This window comes from Rana temporaria, chromosome 1 (genome assembly GCF_905171775.1).
Source record: "Rana temporaria chromosome 1, aRanTem1.1, whole genome shotgun sequence".
Taxonomy (NCBI): domain Eukaryota; kingdom Metazoa; phylum Chordata; class Amphibia; order Anura; family Ranidae; genus Rana; species Rana temporaria.
Window position 1 is genome coordinate 437,411,321 of NC_053489.1, and position 18,842 is coordinate 437,430,162.

The 18,842-nt window shown below is 42.2% G+C and overlaps 1 protein-coding gene across 2 annotated transcripts in view; it reads right to left on the reverse strand.

Moving 5' to 3' along the window:
• Nucleotides 1-18,842, reverse strand: part of RASSF6 (Ras association domain family member 6) — a 68,091-nt gene that overhangs the window by 27,733 nt on the left and 21,516 nt on the right. For both annotated transcript variants that reach the window (XM_040326339.1, XM_040326328.1), the window contains exons 3-4: nucleotides 5,299-5,377; nucleotides 948-1,096 (exon numbers count right to left, since the gene is read on the reverse strand). In XM_040326339.1, the coding sequence (XP_040182273.1) occupies nucleotides 948-1,096; nucleotides 5,299-5,377 (228 nt within the window). The remainder of the gene's footprint in view (nucleotides 1-947; nucleotides 1,097-5,298; nucleotides 5,378-18,842) is intronic.

Sequence of the window (18,842 nt, forward strand, 5' to 3'; positions counted from 1 at the left end):
TAGTGGAGAAGCATCAACAGGCATCCCTCTCCTCAACGAGGAAGTATCGCATTCAGGATAGGAATGTTTTGACCCAGGGGCGCGGGAAAATGGAAAACGTGGCAAAAATGCATTTTTCATTTTCCCTTAGCCACGGTCAGGGTAGGCTAGTGTACATGTAGCCTAAGAAAAGCAATGAGCAGCGCAATGGACACAAGGCTTCATTCACACTTGGCGGACTCCGCCTGCTCCCGTCGGCTCAGCGGGAGATCTGTCCGCAGATCTCCGCTGAGCCGACGGATGACAAGCTCCTCTCTGCTCACTGAGCGGGGAGGGGCTTGTCGGGCACCGCTGTCCTCCTATGGAGCGATCTGATGAAAACGGACAGCATGTCCGTTTTCATCAGATCTTACCCGATCCGATCCGCATGGACGGATGGGGACGTGGCCCCCAAACGTCTGTTTTTAGCGGGTCGGATGTCTCTGCTGACATCCGACGCTCCATAGCGATGCATGGAGCGGCCGTTTAGGTCCGCCGACAGACGGACCCGAACGGCCAAGTGTGAATGAGGCCTAACTGTCACTACAGTGCTCAGGAAGACACTCCAGTCCTCATGAGAATTGCAGTAATCGGAGGCAAGAATGAACAGGGTTTGTCTTATGTTATCCCACAAAACATATCAAAGCATGAAGATTTTACTAAAGTTATGTACGGAATTCGGCAGTGATGTAATGTGTTGTATTTGTATTTTATTTTCGAATGACAACTCAAAGAATGAAACAAAAATCGTACGATCTGGTATCGGATGAGAACAATTTTCGTGCTTGTCCCTTTGGATAATTTTAAATGAATTGTCGTGGTCGGCTCTCAAAGGCTGTGTGCTAATGATCAGATTATTGTACAATCAAGCAGTATTTTTCATGGGATTTTCTGATTTTGTGTACGGACCATAAGGAAAAAGGATTTACCTTTTTGTTATACTTGATCCTATGACCTCTGGAAGTTGGATTGATTCTGTGGAATTACTTCTCTCATCCTGCATTTTGAAACGTATGGGTCGTTGAACTCCCCAGAATATCTCAATAAGACCTGATAAAACAATATGTCCTTTGGTCTCCTGCAATTAGATATTCAAGTATAATTAGCTTTGGGCAACAAATACATAATGAATATTCTGATGATCTTAAAATATATGATGCTGCTGATTTTCAATAAAACTGTAACTTTTCATCTCTGCAAACAGTCCCACCTTTCAATAAACCTCCAGTAAGTTGTTGCTGTGGCCTACAGCTCATCACCTGCTAGATTTAACCACTTAACCCCCGGACCATATTGCTGCCCAAAGACCAGAGCACTTTTTGCAATTCGGGACCAAAATTGGCGTCCTTTTTTTTCCACAAATAGAGCTTTCTTTTGGTGGTATTTGATCACCTCTGCGGTTTTTATTTTTTGCGCTATAAACAAAAATAGAGCGACAATTTTGAAAAAAAACAATATTTTTTACTTTTTGCTGTAATAAATATCCCCCAAAAATATATAAAAAAACATTTTTTTTCCTCAGTTTAGGATAATACGTATTCTTCTACATATTTTTCGTAAAAAAAAAATCGCAATAAGCGTTTATTGATTGGTTTGCGCAAAAGTTATAGCGTTTACAAAATAGGGTGTATTTTTATGTCATTTTTATTAATATATTTTTTTTACTAGTAATGGCGGCGATCAGCGATTTATTTTCAGTGCTGCGACATTATGGCGGACACTTCGGACACTTTTGACTCATTTTTAGGACCATTGGAATTTTTATAGCGATCAGTGCTATAAAAATGCATTGGATTACTATAAAAATGCCACTGGCAGGGAAGGGGTTAACACTAGGGGGCGGGGAAGGGGTTAAGTATGTTCCCTGGGTGTGTTCTTACTGTAGGGGGGGTGGCCTCACTAGGGGAAACACTGATCTTCTGTTCATACATTGTATGAACAGAGGATCAGCGTTTCCCCGCCTGACAGGACCCACCTTTCCCCCCCTGACAGAACCCCTGACAGCTCCCGTTCCCCGCTCTGTAACGAGCAATCGCGGGTGCCCAGCGGCAATCGCGCCCGCCGGGCACCCGCACGGGAGTCACGGAAGAGCGGCGCGCACGCGCCCCCGGCGGCGCGCACGCGCCCCTAGTGGCCACTAAAAGAGCCGACATAGAGCTACGGGCTCTCGCCCAGGAGAGCCGACCTGCCGCCGTAGAATGACGGCGGCTGGTCAGCAACTAGTTTTAAAGTGACAGCAGGGATGGATGGCACATTCATAAAAATAGTAAAAATTGCACAGCTGCAACTCCCATTATGAGGGTGACTACTTTCAATCTACATGTTCCCACCATAGGAACATAGCACCCCCATTCACTCCTGATAAGGACTACAGCCAACGCCGGAACATACAAGTTAAAGCACATACACTGCCTACACAGCACCACCCATGGAACCAGGAAAACCAATCTGAATGAATGAAAATATACACACATTTTCATTATCGATGAGCACATTAATAGATGGGATTTGCAGTTTGTGCATATTGGCGCAAATGATTCCTATAGATGTACACTGCTCTATACATACAGAGGTTCTGTATGTGACACGTGGAGCGATTGTTTAACAGAAAATAAAAATGGTATGTTACATTTTAAGAACGTGCAGTGATATATTAATCTATGCTGGATTTGGAAATTGGTAAAACATGGAGTATTTAGTGACACTTTAATAGTTATATATAGCAAATGAAATATCCCTATATACTATCCTATACTTGAATAAAGGAATCATGTACAGGTACATTTGTAGACTGCCACTGCTGATCTTTTCAAAATAAAAACATTCTGACTGGCTCTTGATACAATAATATGAATCAAAATTAAGTGTTAATCTTCAGAACTGCCTTTTTCTATTATATCTCTATGGAGCAAGCCATCTTGGTAAAGGAGCATTGCTTTGCTATCCCATATTAGAGATGCTCCACTAATGACTGGCCCAATCACATGCCAGAAAGTTCTATTTTTCAAGAGGAATTTAAAGTGTAATTCCAAACAAATTCTAACTAAGGCTAAACCTACTCCCACCCCCATTCTAAGAATATTCTTTATACCCTGTGAAATAAAAGATGCCTATACTTACCTATTCTGAAGTCACTGGCTTCAGTATAGAGGAGAGACAGTAACAATGGCTGCAAAGCCTGGGCAATGACATCACCTATAGGTGTACTATGGGGCATCCGTATTAATTACAGTCAAATTCTAACTAAGACTAAACCTACTCTCACCCCCATTCTAAGACTATCCTATATACCCTGTGAAAGAAAAAATGCCTATGTAGAGGAGAGACAGCGACAACGACTGCAAAGCCTGGGCAATGACATCACCCATAGGTGTACCATGGGGCATCTGTTGTAGGCTGTCCTTGCTCTACTCTGAAGCTGGAACTGGGACTCTAAGGCCTCGTACACACAACCAGTTTCCTCGGCGGAATCCATCAAGAAACTTGGTGGGAGAGCTTTTTTGCAGAGGAAAACGGTCGTGTGTATGTTTTTCATCGAGGAAACTGTTGAGGAACTCGACGAGCAAAAAAGAGAGCAAGTTCTCTTTTTCCTTGACGAGAGTCTAAATTTGCTCGTCGTGTTCCTCGTCGGGCTGGTTTTCGGCGAGAAACTCGAGCGTTTGTATGCTAAGAAACCCGCACTTGCTCAGAATAAAGTATGAGACGGGAGTGAAAGTAGCATTTGTAATGGAGATAACACATTTTTCAAGCTGTAACAGACTGAAAAGTGCAAATCGTCTCTTAACAAACTTTTACTTAACATGCAAACACATGAGATTAGCAAAACCAGCCCCAAGAGTTGTGCCAGTGGAATCGAACTTCCCCTGCCATTGTATGTGTTGTATGTCACTGCGTTTGAGAATGAGGAGATTTTGTCTTGACAGTGTGTACGCAAAGCAAGCTTGTCGAGTTCCTCGACAAGCCTAACAAGGAACTCGACGAGGAAAACAATGTGTTTCGCCCAACGAGTTCCTCGGTCGTGTGTACGAGGCCTTACATGTGATTGGCCCGGAGCAGCTTCAGAATAGGTTAGTTTAGGCATCTTTTCTTTCATAGTGTAGATAGAATAGGATTAGAATGGGGATGGGAACAGGTTTAGTCTTAAGATTCCACTGAGCTGACTGAGATTCTATCCATGTATGGGCAGGCTGATTGTACCCAAGTCAAAACCGCCTGTCAGATTTTTATACATTCAATTACTGCCACTTGCTATAGCCACTAGCAGCAATTATTGTGTTCTGCCAGAAGAACACACGAGCGCTGCAGTAGGCATTCCCCCCATCAACACCACTGACTGTGTTAATGGGGGAACACTGGGCCATATTCTCAAATAATTTACGCCAGCGTATCAGCAGATACGCCGACGTAAGTCCGATCCTATGTTTAAGTGTATTCTCAAACTGAGATACACTTAAACATGCCTAAGATACGACGGCCTGCGCCGTTGTATCTTAGGCTGCAATATTTACGCTGACCGCTAGGTGGCGGTCAGCGTGAAATATGCAAATGACTAGTCACGCCGATTCTCTAACGTACGCTTGCCTGCCGTAGTGTTTTAACGTCGTTTCCGTAAGCGATACGCGGCGTAAAGATAAAGATGCCCCCTAGGTGGCGTACTCAATGTTAAGTATGGCCGTCGATCCCGCGTCGAAATTTGAAAATTTGACGTTGTTTGCGTAAGTCGTCCGTGAATGGCGCTGGACGCCATTTACGTTACAGTCAAAACAAATGACGTCCGTGAGACGTCATTTAGCGCAATGCACGTCGGGTAATTTACCCGATGGAGCATGCGCATTACGATCGGCGCGGGAGCGCGCCTAATTTAAATGATCCACGCCCCCTACCAGGATCATTTGAATTAGGAGGGCTTGCGCGGGTGGACTTTACGCGACGCCGCCGCCGCAAGTTTACAGGTAAGTGGTTTGGGAATCAGGCACTTGCCACTTAAACTTGCGGCGGCGTAACGTAAAGGACATACGTTCCGCCGCCTCAGATCTTTAAGAATATGCCCCACTGACTGTGTTTTCACCCGTGGTGGAAGAAAAGAAAATTTAGCTATCTATGGGCTGCTTTAGTTTTTGTTCCTCAAAAGATCTCCAGTTTTCAGAGTTCAAGGCCACTTTAACTAATAAGTGAAATGACAATAAACACACACAAATCTAAAAAAATCATACTGCGTAAGCTACATAACAATGTGGATACTGTGAGGTTAGGTCTACAAATATTCGCATGACGACTTACATGGTGGTAGGTTATTTGTAGGTTCTTTTGGTCCTTAAAATAGCAATTATATGATTTCAGTAATGAATCTAGTTGGCTCCTGAAAGAGAAAAGAAAAGTTAATACAGTATGTAGAGTTAATCTATAGAATAGATGTGGGCATTTTGCAACAGGGCAAAAACCCATGTACAAGGTAAGCTAAACAATCAAACAGCAGTCATCTTGACTATGGTAAGACAGATGCAAACACCCAAATTTCTGTACCACTAAGACCGTCCCACTTACTGTAATTGTTACCCACATTTAGAGAATAATTAGACTTTAATTTTTTGGAGTAAAATTGGCAGCAGCGGCCATTTATTAACAAATAACCAGTAGAACACATTTGTTTAACAAAAACATAATAATCTCAATGATACATAGTAAACCAGGTTGCCGATCTTTGAAGGCATTGAAGAACCCTGAATCGTTTTGTATACAGTACATACAGGTCCCCAGCCGCAACACACCGACTCAGGGAGGATCCCAACTCTCCACATTCTACACAGATACCTCCATATCTCCAATGCCCAGTTAAACCTCTGTTAATTTTACAGCGCACCCTATACAATAGATGGTTCCCAATATGCCATATCATTGTTATTTTAGAAGGCCTCCAAAGATCCCAACCGCCAAGCAACTATGACAGCCGCTGCACCCTGCCCGATTCACTGAGAGGGAGGGTGGGAAGTTTCTTCTTTGTCTGATGACCTCCAACTGCCCTGAGAACTCTTTATTAAAAGAAGAACAGCAAGTAATGTAAAGTACAGTGAACTATATATGCATTATGCCAGCAGGTGACTCTGCAGTGTTATAGCATGTATTCTATGATATAATGTAATCACAGGTTGTACCTTCCTTATTGTTTTATATACACTTGTTTGTTGTTCTCTTCCTGATATAAATCCTCCATGAATGTAAAGCGTATTTCTGTATACAAGAAGCTTCCAGCGCATAGTTCAATACTCTGCACAACAGCCTTGACCCAACCTATACCACACTAAGGCCTCGTACACACAGCCGAGAAACTCGATGGGCAAAACACATCGTTTTGCTCGTCGATTTCCTTGTGAAGCCGCCGAGGATCTTGGCGAGCCAAATTTTCCCATTCCCGTCGGGGAAAAAGAAGACATGCTTTCTTTTTGGCCCGACGAGATCCTCGTCGGTTTCCTCGTCAAAAAGTGTACACGCGACCGGTTTCCTCGGCAAAAAAAAGAAACTCGGCCATGTGTACAAGACCTCAAGCCCCTTCTAATTCTGCACAACCCACTCCTACTGGTATGTGACTGCCTGTATGTTTATGTATGCTTGTTAGCCCTGCTACCTAGTCATGCCAGCCCTACGTTAATTATTATTTTTTGCTTCAGGCTTATCTTTAATTGTATTGAAAGTTTTGCTTTGAAATAAGCTATAAATTAATAAAAAATACTGTGTTTTACCCTGCCCTATTTTATCTAAACCCCCAAAACATATATGCAATATCTAACAACTTGCCACTGCCCACGCATTTAACTGGCCTTCAAAGCAAGGAGCAGCCCTTGTTCATCTAGGCCAGAGATATGCATTCAGCGCACCTCCAGCTGTTGCAGAATTAAAAATCCCATGAGGCATCTGACAGCCACAAGCATGACACCCAGAGGAAGAGGCATGATGGGACTTGTAGTTTTGCAACAGCTGGAGGTCTGCTAATTGCATATCCCTGACCTAGGCAGATACCCATTTTATGTTGGTTACCAATGATCGGCTGGTGCCAGAGGACATTGAGTGCCCGGCATCCGCAGATCGGCTTCTGCTGTGAGGATTCACAGCAGAAGTGGCCCGCTGGCGGTGCATGCATGCAACCTGCAAGTGGAAATGCAGAATCACGTGTATATGTGTGATCCTGCACAGAGCTGCCACCCTGTAGCAGTAAAACTGCTATAGGGCAGTCAGCAAGTGGTTAAACACGCCATAGGCCTCGAACACACGACCGTTTTCCTCGGCAGAATCCATCAAGAAACTTGGTGGGAGAGATTTTTTGCCGAGGAAACCGGTCGTGTGTACATTTTTCATCGAGGAAACTGTCGAGGAACTCGTCGAGCCAAAAATAAAGCATGTTCTATTTTTCCTCGACGGGAATGGAGAAAGTTGGCTTGTCGAGTTCCTCGACAAGCCTAACAAGAACTCGACGAAGAAAACGATGTGTTTCGCCCGCTGAGTTCCTCGGTCTTGTGTACGAGGCCTTACACTGGTTGATTTACGTAAAAAAAAAATTGTACGAAATATCTCATCAGCTCATTCCATAATGCCTAAAGAGACTTAATAAATGTTGTTTGAAAGTACTTTAAAATTTCCTTTGCTATTAACATGTTATTTCGGAATGAATGTAATTTGCCAAATGAAAAGCACAATAATTGTTAGATATCTGTTCATTTGCGAAAACTTTTCCATCCCGCTCCTACTAATTTTCTCATCAGTCAATTTGAAGCCCCACTAATGATAAGAAAATGAAAAGAACATTCCCAAAATGAACATGTTCAAATTAAATTCTACTAGTGTATGGTCAGCTTTATTCTCAGCTAGACTTGTTCTGTGTAATGTTGACAGAGCAAGTTCAGATGAGTGTGACTAACTTCTGCTAGATATGATGGCTGCATTTTTTTTTTTTTTTTTTTTCAGATGAAGAATATTTTAGCAACTACAGAAAATGCCTATCGATCTTACTAGAAATGCAGTGTCCTTGTCACGTCCTGTGATCTGAAAAGACTAAATAAATGCTCCATGTAATGGAGATGAACAGAAAGACATGTTTAAAGTCTAATCTGTGTGATAACAATGGCCTCCTCCATAGATGCAGGGAAAAGTTAGTGTAGATATTATTATTATTTAGGTACTTATATAGCGCCGTCAATTTACGCAGCGCTTTACATATACATTCACATCAGTCCCTACCCTCAAGGAGCTTACAATCTAACTCACATTCATATACTAGGGCCAATTTAGACAGAAGCCAATTAACCTATCAGCATGTCTTTGGAGTGTGGGAGGAAACCCACACAGGCACAGGGAGAACATGCAAATTCAAGGCAGGTAGTATCGTGGTTGGGATTCAAACCAGCAACCCTTTTTACTGCTAGGCGAGAGTGCTACCCACTACACCACTGTGCTGCCCGTTTTCTATTTGAAGCAATACCAGGTGAAAAAAAGGGAAAAAAGCCTGAAAACAGAAATGAATGAAGCCACCATATCTAAGGTGTAGTAAGCTGCAATATACTGCATTACATTTTTGTTTTGCAATTTAGATAAACTTTAGATATGTCTCATAATTTTTTTTCTTTTTTTTAGAGGAATTTTTATTGAGCATCTTAACAGGTTACAGCAAATATTTAAACATTAGGATGGTAAGCATTAACATTGTTGCATAGGAATGTTTCTTCACAGGAATAAAGTCATCATAAACAACATTAACTGTCCTATACTCTCCCAGATTCTCACTGAGGTCCTCCATCCCTAGTTTTGCTCTTTTTTTTTTTAAATAACAAAGTAAACCCAATGCCGGAACATTTGACATCAACCAGAAGAACATAAGTTTAAACAGAGAAATAAAGAAATCCCCCCTCCCGTTCCAGTGTATTTAATGCATCCTCTCACCTATCGCAGTACTGTTGATTTTCATCTTTGCTAACATTTGTCAGTTCCCGCTGACCCCCTCCTTCACCAGGGTGTTTTTGGAATCAATCCACCGAGGCCACACCTTCCTAAACTTCTTGGGGCCCCCCTTGTCTCATACGTCATCTTATAAAGAGGTCCATCTGTCTTTATTACCCTTATCCACATGCCCAAAGTAAGTTGCTCATCATAAATCCATCTTCGGGCGATCAGTTTCTGCATTCCGAAGTACAGAAGTCTGAGGTACAGTTTTGTATGCACATTAAGCTCTTCTTGATCAAATACTCCCAGCAGACACCTCAGGGGGGAGCATTTATTCAGCAGGGCAAAGTGCTTGGATATAAACTCGGTCATCTGGGACCACAAAGGCCTTATCTTCGGGCAATCCCATATCATGTGGATAAAAGTTCTCTCTGCTCCCCTACACTTATGGCAGTCTGCAGTATCCCTTCTGTGCATTCTGAATAGTCTGGTCGGTGTATAATATACCTGATGTAGATATCGAAGCTACATCATTCTATCTGTGGAGGAAATAACTGAAACCAGTTACGTGTCAGGACCTGCTGTCACAAGTCCTCATTCAAGTCTGGTATAATCACTGTCCATTTAGATCTAGCCCTTAGAGTCAGGTCCTCCCTGTCCTATATCTCTATAGTATCTGGATATATGCTTAGTTGTGTCCGGATCCATCAAGACCCTTTACAAAGCAGTGTTTTACTCCCTCACATCCCCCCTCCCAAACTGGGCTATCGCTGCATGCTGCAATTGAATATATCTAAATCCCCAAGTTCTAGGTATGTTGAACCGCTCTCGTAGCTGTGCAAAAGAGGATAACCTGCCATCTTGGTAAATATGGTGTAGATATTTCACTCCATATGTGGCCCATCTATGCCCATCTCCTTTAGTGATTTATTGTACCACAAATGACAATTAGGTGACATCCATAAAGGGTCATCCTTCATTCTCTGTGCACATAGGTAAAAAACCCTCCCTGGGAGCACCATTGCCGTCCCCACCTTTCTCCCCAGGACCTCTTTTCTGAACAGCATATTCAACAGGGTTTCCTGAGAAATTGATATAAGGAAAGACGGGATGGACAGCCGCACTCCAAAAAAAACATTAGGTTTGTCTTTATTGTAAAAAATTGATAAAAATTCACTACAAAACAAGCAGAACATAGGGTTTCCTGAGAAGTGGCAACCGCCGCTTCCAGTAGCGTGGTGGCATTAGGAACCTGGGGGAAGCATCTCCAATGTAAGAATGTCAATTGAGACACAAAAAAATAGGATCTTAAATCTGGCATTGCTAGACCCCCCATTGTCACAGGTAGCTTCAGAACTGCCAGAGATATATGTCTCATAATTTTATATGACAACAAACTTCCCAACATTTTGAGATGTGAATGAGGTACACCTACTAGCAAACGTATGTAGGCATAGGACATACCCCCTGTCATGCCCCTTGAAGGGGACATAACCCAAAAAAAAGGTTAATCAAATCAAGTGCTTTTTTACCACAAATTTTCCTTTATATTGGCTCCTAAAATTTACAAATGCAGCAATTTCGAATTTGGATGAAAAGTTTAGCATTTGGAAACACTTTTTGAAAGATACATAGTGAATTTTATATACAACTATATCAGGGCTCAAGTCCTGCGGAAACGCGTGGGAACGGAGTCCCTGCACTTTTTTCACAGCAGGAACGCAGTTCCCTTTGCAGGACTAGAGCACCTGAGCCGCCCGAGCCAATCCTTCACTAAGCGGCGATGCCCAGCTCGAGTCACTGTCAGGGGCAGGCGAACCTTAGTAATCCTTTATGTTACTGGCCGCTTCCTGTATATGGATTCATCGGGTAGTGTGCGGGTATTCCGTCACTTCCTCGATGCCGCAATGTCTCCTGGGAGCTTTTGTCATTGTACCCAGGAGACATTGCGGAGGTCTGCCGCGAGTTATCGCAGGATTTAGAAAGAACTTGCTCCAAATCAGGGACATTTGGGAGTTATGCGACAATGTTCGCAAGATTACAGTTAATGCAAGACTTATTGAACCCCCTTCCCGCAGTGGGGGAAGCAAGTTGATTTTTGTTGTTAGTTTTAGGCCTGTTCACGTGCATTTTTAGTGCTTTTTGCAGATTTGCACTACAGAACGTGTTCCTTAGTAAACCATGGTAAATGGACTGTAGTGCAAATCGGCAAAATGCAAAAAGCACTTAAAATGCCTAGGTGTGCACCAGGCCTTAGTAAAAATGTAGACGCACATGCAAATCAAATAGTCTTCATTGCTATAAATAAACCCCAGTTGTGCTCCTCATTGGATATATCCACGTAGTCTATTTGCATTACTCCACACCTAGATGAATCTGAACACGTCCTGCAACAGGTTTGTGCTGATAAATAGAAACCAGGAACATATGCAAAATACAAGGCATAGCAACAACTTTGCATTGAAAATGATCTTTTGTTTTCAGAGTGGAAGAGGGATATTCGGATATTCTGTCACAAATACATATTTTTGTGAGTGGTTTATACATAATAAATAATGTGTAAGCAGCTATAAAGCAGACCATAAACTAGACGAATTTCATTCAAAAACTCTCTTTTTAGAACGTTTTGTTTGATTTTCAAATTATTAGTGGGATCAAATCAACAATCATTTTCTACCACAGACACAGGAGCAGGATAGAAAATGTTTCTCGAATAATTGAATTTCTAACAGTAAATGTGTTTTTTGTTCGGTATATTGCATTTATTCCCCAATCAAATGCCTAAAGCAAATGAAACAGAATGAAGTGCTTTCTAATGAAATTCATCTGGTCTTTTGCCACGTACACACGATCGACAACAAATGTTCGATGTGAGCTTTCTGCCGGAATTTTCGACTGTGAAATTCCGGAAATTCTGACCGTAGGCCCCATCGGACATTTGCTGTCGGAATTTCCAACAAGAAAAATTTGAGTGCTGGTTCTCAAATTTTCCAACAGCAAAAGTTCTTGTTCCGATCGCCTGTATGCAATTCCGAAGCACAAAAATCCTACGCATGCTCGGAATCATTGAACTTAATTTTTCTCGGCTCGTCGTAGTGTTGTACGTCACCGCGTTCTTGACGTCCGGAATTTCTGACAACATTTGTGTGACTGTGTGTATGCAAGACAAGTTTGAGCCAAAATTCTGTCAGAAAAAAAATCCCGGTTTTGTTGTCGGAATTTTCAATCATGTGTACGCGGCATGTGCTACAATGAGAATTATCATATGAATTTTAAAAACCAAACGATTGTTTTTAAATCTGCTAGTGTTAGGCCAGTTTAAAGCGGAGCTCCAACCCCCCTCCAAAAATTACAAGTCAGAAACTACAAATACTGTAGCTGCTGACGTTTAACCAATTAAGGACCGAGCCTTTTTGCTAGAAAATTACATAGAACCCCCAAACATTATATATATTTTTTTCTAACACCCTAGAGAATAAAATGGTGATCGTTGCAATACTTTTTGTCATACCGTATTTGCGCAGCGGTCTTACAAGCACACTTTTTTTGGAAATTTTTTAATAAAAAAATAAGACAACAGTAAAGTTAGCCCATTTTTTTTTTTATATTGTGAAAGATAATGTTATGCCGAGCAAATTGAAACCCAACATGTCACGCTTAAAAATTGTGCCCGCTCGTGGAATGGCGACAAACTTTTACCCTTAAAAATCTCCATAGGCGACGTTTAAATTTAAGTTGCATTTTTTGAGTTACAAAAAGGGAGGAGTTATAGGGCTAGAATTATTGCTCTCGCTCTAATGATCACGGCGATACCTCACATGTGTGGTTTAAACACCATTTTTATATGCGGGTGCTGCTCACGTATTAAAAAATAAAATAAAATGGGTCACTTTTATTCCTATTACAAGAAATGTAAAAATCCCTTAGAATAGAAAAAAAAAGCATGTCAGGACCTCTTAAATATGAGATCTGGCGACAAAAAGACCTCAGATTTCATATTTAGACTCAAATGATATTAAAAACAAAAACAAATTAAATGTCATAAAAAATAAAACATGTCCCTTTAAGAGCATTTGGTGGAAGTGACGTTTTGACGTTGCTTATACCCTGCAATGATATGGAGACAGGTGGGGGCCATCTTCCCCTCACTCGTCTCCATGTCACACAAGGGAACAGATCCGATCGCCTCCGGTAAGCGGCGGAGGGCACCGGAGCAGCGCATAGATACGACGGCGCACATTTACGCTTACGCGGCGTATCTGTAGATACGCTGGCGTAAGTGTTTTGTGAATCCCGGCCATTGTGTATATTTTACACCCTGTTGTCTGTGTCTCACAAAATCCCTTGGACATCCTTTAACTTTATATATATATATACATATCGGGACTGAGACACTCTCATGCCCCACATACGGCAGCTCTCTTTTGTATTGATTATATTGTTCTCTGTGTAACATGAATCCCTTGTGCATGATAGCTTGAAACAGCATTATTCTTTATTCAATGGCAGTACATTGAGGAAAAAGAACCAAATGAATACCATAAATAAAAAAAAAGATTGCCAGTGCAGACAAAGAGTCATGACTCTTTGGCCTTGTACTCACGACCGGATCTGTGCGCTGGAAACTGTCTGCCGGACAGTTTCCGGCGTACAAGGCTGATTTTTGTTTGGTTCCGCTGGCTTGTACACACCAGCGGACCAAATTACCGTCGTACCGGAACGCGTGCACGTAAACTACGTACGACGTCACTATAAAGGGGAAGACCAAACTTAATGGCGCCGCCCTCTGTTCCTCTTTTGCTAGTTACGGGTTTGCTCGTGTTAGTGAAGGTTTGGTTAGAGCTGATTCGCGCTTCTCGGTCTCCAGGCTTTGACAGCGTGTATTCACGGGTTCAGTGCGTGTGCTTGCGGTAACGTAGTTGTCATTCGGCTATAGGCTAGCAGGTTGTTTCTGCTTTAGCAGTTGCATCCTGTGCGCTCGTATCTGTTTGTCACGCGTTTGTCGCAGGTAGTGCTGGATTTGCGAGTGCTTTCTGTTTGAGTGTGTTCTTGACTGACCAGCCGGCCGGTTTGAAGCCATGATGGATCAGCAGCGTCAATTTTCGCGAGTTGGTGCTGTTTATGGGATGGCTGCTGGATATGTTCATTTTTCCAGTACTTTGGCCAGAAACAGGGGGCGGAGGCGTTTCTGGACCAAGAATTGGTTGCGCCAGCGTGACCAGTTCTCACATATGCCTCTGCTTAGGGAACTCCAGGAGAATAATCCTAATCACTTTAGGAATTTTCTCCGCATGACGGACCCCGTATTCAACAGTCTGCTGGAACTTCTGTCCCCCTATATCACGAGGCAGGACACTGTGATGCGCCAAGCCATCACGGCCGAGCAGAGGCTTATTGCCACGTTGCGGTACCTGGCGACTGGGAGGAGCCTGCAGGACCTCAAGTTCTCGACAGGCATCTCTCCGCAGGCGCTTGGGGTCATCATACCGGACACGTGTGCTGCCATCATCAAAGTTCTGCATGAGGAGTATATTAAGGTAAGTTTCCTGGCTGTAATAATGTTGCCAACTAACTTTATTTTTAATTTCCCAGATATGCTGTGTGTTTAACTAACGTTCCCTTTTCTCCCTATGCATGTTGATATAAGCTTTATATGTTTTATTCTTGACCTACCTGCATATTTGTCCCTTACCCAATATTAACCTGTCCAGCATGCTATCCTAGGGACAAACCCACCTTGCCATTTTTTAAAACAGGACTTTTTGGTTTTTGTGTCCCCCCCCCCCCTTCAAACTTTTATTGTCCCCATCAGAGGGCTGTGGAGTCTCTTAATGAAGTGGCCCTATATATTTCATTTCCCAAATTCTCCATGCACATTTTTCTAATGCAATTTTAATACTTTGAAGTGTCACAAGGATGCTTGTAGGATGTTTTTGTTCCAAAGTACTAAATCTCTTTTTTTGTTTGTCCCCACAGCTACCCTCCACACCACAGGAATGGCAGTCTGTGGCTTCCCAATTTGCCCAGCGGTGGGATTTTCCAAACTGCGGTGGAGCAATAGATGGGAAACACGTCCGCATTGTGCCCCCACCCCACTCGGGGTCCTACTATTATAATTACAAGGGTTATCATAGTATTGTGTTGATGGCGGTGGTGTCGGCACAGTATGAGTTTCTATATGTGGACGTGGGGAAGAATGGCCGGATGTCTGATGGGGGAGTGTTCGCACGGACTGATTTCTATGATCGTCTCCAAGCTGGTGGTCTGGCATTGCCACCAGATGAAGATAATGTGGAAGGACTTCCGTTTGTGTTCCTAGCGGACGAGGCTTTCGGGCTTGGTCCTCACCTCATGCGGCCTTTTCCCCAGAGGACCCTCACCTCAGAGAGGAGTGTGTTTAATTTTCGGTTGGCCAGGGCTCGGAGGGTAGTCGAGAATGCCTTTGGGATACTCACCAACCGGTTCCGCCTGTTCAGGACATCGATACATCTGGCGGAATATAAATTGGACACCGTTGTATTTGCCTGCTGCATTTTGCACAACTTTTTACGCAGGCACTCCCAGACGTACCTACCCGACATCGGTTCTGAGGCAAGACTACCCTCAGATACCCTTCCTGGGCTGGACACTGGTCGCGCTGGCTTGGCCCCCCAATCAGCTCGTGAGGTACGCGACAAATATGTTGAGTACTTCATGGGTCGGGGGGCCATTGCTATGCCAGATCATATTTCTTTCTAATTCGGCCCCCAAAGAAAGGAATATTCTCACAAATAATAAATAATTAGACCATTGGACTTTATACAGTTGTTTGTCATTAATGCTTTTTCTCTTTTTATCTGTCTTCCTGGTTCTCTAACTAACTTCTTCAATTTTACTGCATAATTGATTTCTCCACTTTTAGTAAATAACCACATTTTGCACAGTATTCACTCATCTATAAACAGGGTATTGAGTCTAGAAATAAGAAGCAACTCCATTTGTAAATTTTGAGGTCAATTTTTTTAATTTTTGCTTGTTCATGACCCCAAAAATTATTTTATATTTTTTTCATTACTCCCTGCTTTTGTACTTAGGAGTCTACAAAAATTTTTTTTTTTTTTTTTTTTTTTCAGGTAATTCAACAAAAAATATTATGAAGATTATACATTTTTTAACAAGTTCACAGTTTTGTTTATCAAATATAGTTCGATTTATTGTTTACATATATATATATATATATATAGAATATTTTTGGTGGGGTGTTTACCGCCTTAGTATTTTTTATTCTCGGCATATTTTTTATGCACCAAAACCAATATTTATTACATTTTTTTTTATATGTTTTTTTTTTTTTTTGGTGTGTTTTTAAATACGAATATTTGTTGTGGAGATTTAGGAGTCAAATCTCGACTTCACTAAATTCAGTGATTAGAGAGATTTATAATTCTATATATATATCTTTATAATTTTTTTTCGGTGTTTATTCTTTATGGTCTAAACTTTATAGTATCCAAAAATGTACAACATGGTCAAAAAGTAAAAAAATAAAATTATAAAAATATAAAAACTCACAACAGCAGTCAGTCATGGTGTGCTTTCACACTGGAACACGCCAAAATTTGAAGATACACACATTCAGTGCAAATTCGCCAAATGTCATTGGTTCAACAGACAAATGGCCACATGTGCTATCTGACATCATGGGTGATCAATGTCTGTGTTTTGTGGGAGCAAACCCTTCCTCTCAACTACTTGAGGATGGAGGAGGGGGTTGGACCCACAAAGCACAGACACTAGATATTCTGTGATGGCAGATAGCACATGTTGGCACACTGTGTGTGTATCTTCAAATTTTGGCGTATTCATTATTAAAACAGTAAAAATGTTTGTGGGGGCGGGGGATGGGCGGGGGGTGTTTCAGTCTTTGACACGGCCCATCATGTCAATAATATTTTTAAAATTAGATTCGATGACCATCATTCTTTGCCGCATATTGTCCATTTCCGTGCTGCATTCCAAAAGGACATTTGTTACATTCTGTTCCATGACAACCATCCTTTCACGCATATTGTGCATTTCAGTGCTGCACTCCATTACCTGCTGAATAATTATAGCAGCACTTGCACGTGAAAATATTGACACACCATCCTCCTCCCCTAAAAAAAAAAAAAATGGTCATTTCCAAAATTAGTTTTCGATGAGGCCTATCTACATATGTTTTTTTTAATCAAGCTAGGGTGACACTGACCTGATGGGCTTCTCCTTTCCACCTCTTCGACATCTTCTATCACTCCTCCTTCTTCCACCACCTCCCCATCATCTTCTATCACTCCTCCTTCTTCCACCACCTCCCCATCATCTTGGACTCCTCCTTCATCCATCAATCCACCTTCTTTCAATTCGCCAAATTGTTCTTCCGCCACTTGCCCTTCATCTGCTATAAATTCTAAGTCCAAAATTACTTCTTCCTCCTCTCTTCCTTCCTCCTTTCTTCCTTCCTCCTCTCCTTCCACATCCTCTTCTCCTTCCACATCCTCTTCTCCTTCCACATCCTCTTCTCCTTCCACATCCTCCTCTCCTTCCACATCCTCTTCTCCTTCCACATCCTCTTCTCCTTCCACATCCTCTTCTCCTTCCACATCCTCTTCTCCTTCCACATCCTCCTCCTCCTCCACATGTTGAGATGGAAGATTTTGGCCTTGTCTGGCCCTCTCTGCCTCCTCCAAATGCTGGCGACTTCTTTCCCCTGAAATAAAAAAAAAAAAATGTAGACTCATCAGCACACAGATATTGGAGAGCATAAATCGCATACATTGCTTAGAAGATGCTTTCATTTAGTTACTTTTATCTTTCACCAAACCTACATTTTGGAATTACTTCTATGGCAAGCTCTGATCCTGCCCCTTTTTAGCAAAGTGACACACATGGATGTCCCCCCTAAACAGTATTTCTGGGAGACCCTACCAAAACCCATTTTTGATTTGGGGAGACACAGGTGCTCTGCATTGCAGATGTGAAAACATCTGCTTTATTACCACTGTTTTTAGAATGAATCCTGTTTGCCTTTCCCATTCTCCTAATTTTATTTTTTAGAACTAGCTTTTACACAATGTTTACAAACAAAGTTTTTGGCCAGTGAGCCATGTCCAGGTGTGTTGTTCCTGGAATAACCGAGCCTTTCTGAGAAACTATGTGATGTTACGTGGTTTACTAAGAACACTATTTGTAAATATGTAGTTATTTATGTCATAAAAAATAAATGACAACATGTCTTTAAAATTACAAGCAGGCCAAGGAGGCAGATGGTGAAATATACATGGCAACACATTATTGCAGACAATCACCCACCCCCCCCCCAACCCCAATATATATTTACTTACTTTTACGCAGAATTTTAAGTATTTTCTTCATCTGATGTGGCTCCCTCAATTTTAAGTCTGACCAGCGTTTCCTCAGCTGTTCCTTGGACCTGGTGATCCCAAACATCCTCTGCATTCTCCTCGCCACCTTGTCCATAATATGTGCCTTTCGGCGGTTAGGGGTCTTGTATGGCCCTAATTCACCATCATAGTCCTTCTTTCGCATGATGTAAACTAACTCCACCATTTCCTGGAACCGCATATTAGTGGCTTTGTATCTTCTTGGCCTTGATCGGGACGTCCCTGCCTCTGTCCCTTCACTTGTGGCATGAGAGCATCGTGCCCGCTCGTGTGACATCGCCATCTTTCCTTTCCCACAGAGATTATGGGCGTGGAAAAGATGAATTCTTACGCCATGGGCGGAGAAGAGGGCGGCGTTTAATACATACGCGGAGTGTAGAGAATGCAAACAACGTGTTTACGTAGGTTACGCGGAGAATCTTCGATCGCATCCTGAACATACACAGTTAACGCCATATTTCCTAAACTCATTGATTA